General features: G+C 56.5%; 1 protein-coding gene across 1 annotated transcript; it reads left to right on the forward strand.

Moving 5' to 3' along the window:
• The first annotated feature begins 6 nt into the window (after positions 1–6).
• On the forward strand, positions 7–1215 carry LOC113209391 (uncharacterized). Its single transcript, XM_052276318.1, has 2 exons — positions 7–178; positions 251–1215. Exon 2 carries the CDS (start codon positions 419–421, stop codon positions 1055–1057), a length of 639 nt encoding a protein of 212 aa, XP_052132278.1. The 5' UTR covers positions 7–178; positions 251–418; the 3' UTR covers positions 1058–1215.
• Positions 1216–1514: the final 299 nt, after the last annotated feature.

Below are 1514 nucleotides of genomic sequence, written 5' to 3' on the forward strand. Positions count from 1 at the left end.
GCTGCAGCTGGCCGAGCAGCTGGAGGCCAGCCACCGCCTGCTCACCTCCACCAAGTGCACCGTCGCTGCCGAAGAGGAGGGTGGCTCGTCCTGGACGGGCTCTGTGCAGCCCGGCGGGTGCGGCGACATCCTGCGCGTCCTGCTGCTGCGGCTGCGGGCGGACGGCCAGCTGGGAGAGGTGAGTCACCAGGCAGGTGGGCGGTGCTACTTTGGTGTTGACGAGGTGCTCATCCGCTCTGTCCCCCTCCAGGTTGACGTCGGCGACATCGCCGTTCCTGCTCTCTGTGGTCCGACTCACGTGGGACAGCCTCTGATCTCCGTCCTCTCGATAACTGATAAACACCTCGACAATGGTCGTCTAAAAGTGAATGACATTCTTCTGGAAATCCAGAAGAACTGGGTCGTTCCTCGCAGCCTGATGAACCTAGAGGGCGACGGCTCTGAGGACCTGCTGCGCGTCATGGGGCCACATCTCGAGCAGCTGCAGACCTCGGGTGAGGTTCAGCCCAGCGTCATGGAGGAAGTGCTGCAGATGTCGGGACTCAGAAGACTTGAAGTTACATGCGCTGAGGATGAGGGCTACCCAGACCTGCCGTTAGGGCTGGAGGAGCTCTACATTGACGAAATAACTGAAAACCAGCTGCGTTGTGTGGAGCGCATGCCCAGACTGAGCAGCTTGGAGGTAAACAATTACCGTGGTCCAAATCTGACCTTTCCTCCCTCGCAGCATAACCGGCTGGTGTGGCTCTGCGTGGGCTTCGATACTGACCACAAGTCCACCATACTTTCTCTGATTCGCGCCCACGCCTCTTCAGTGCAGGAGCTCCGTGTGTACTGCACCTTGCCTCCTGGTGACAAGAACTTCTACTTCCCCGACCTGGGCCAGGAGCTGGCGGCCTGTGGCTTGCGCGCCTTGCGGCGGCTTGTCCTTGAACGTCCTACGAAATCCACTGCATGTCAGGCGGCGGCGTGCCTGGTGCAGCGACGGGTCATCCGAAGCTGCTTGCACCCTTCTGTTGAGGTGGTCTGTATGGCGTGTCAGACAATGCAATTCTAGAAAAATGTACTCAGCATGCTTTTCCTGCGGCAATCATGCTGCTTAACGAAAACTCTCTTAATTCTTTAAAGGATGTATGTGACATAAAGCAACTCTGATGCATTGTTATTGTTTTGAGCAGTTTAAACTGTCAAACTTGTAAATATAACTAATCCATTCGGCTGCATTTGAAGGCGTTATTTATTCATCTGCCTGTTTACCTAGCAGCAACCAAGCAGAAATGATAAACAGCAAGCATAATCCAAACTAAACACAAGAGAGAAAGCCACTCGCTCACTGTTTCTGTGGTTCCGTCATTGGGGCCGTGCAGCGGAGGCAGCCGTTGACGACCTGAAGTCGGAGCCAGACTCGTGTGACCCTTAGGGAGGCTCGGGATGAGGGGATGCTCGCACCCCGGGTCCTCGGGGAGATGTCCCACATCAGGATGCAGCAGGCGCGGATTAAGGGGGGGGCGGGG

The sequence above is a fragment of the Frankliniella occidentalis genome, unplaced genomic scaffold (genome assembly GCF_000697945.3).
Source record: "Frankliniella occidentalis isolate FOCC.00 unplaced genomic scaffold, Focc_3.1 Scaffold2519, whole genome shotgun sequence".
Taxonomy (NCBI): Eukaryota; Metazoa; Arthropoda; class Insecta; order Thysanoptera; family Thripidae; genus Frankliniella; species Frankliniella occidentalis.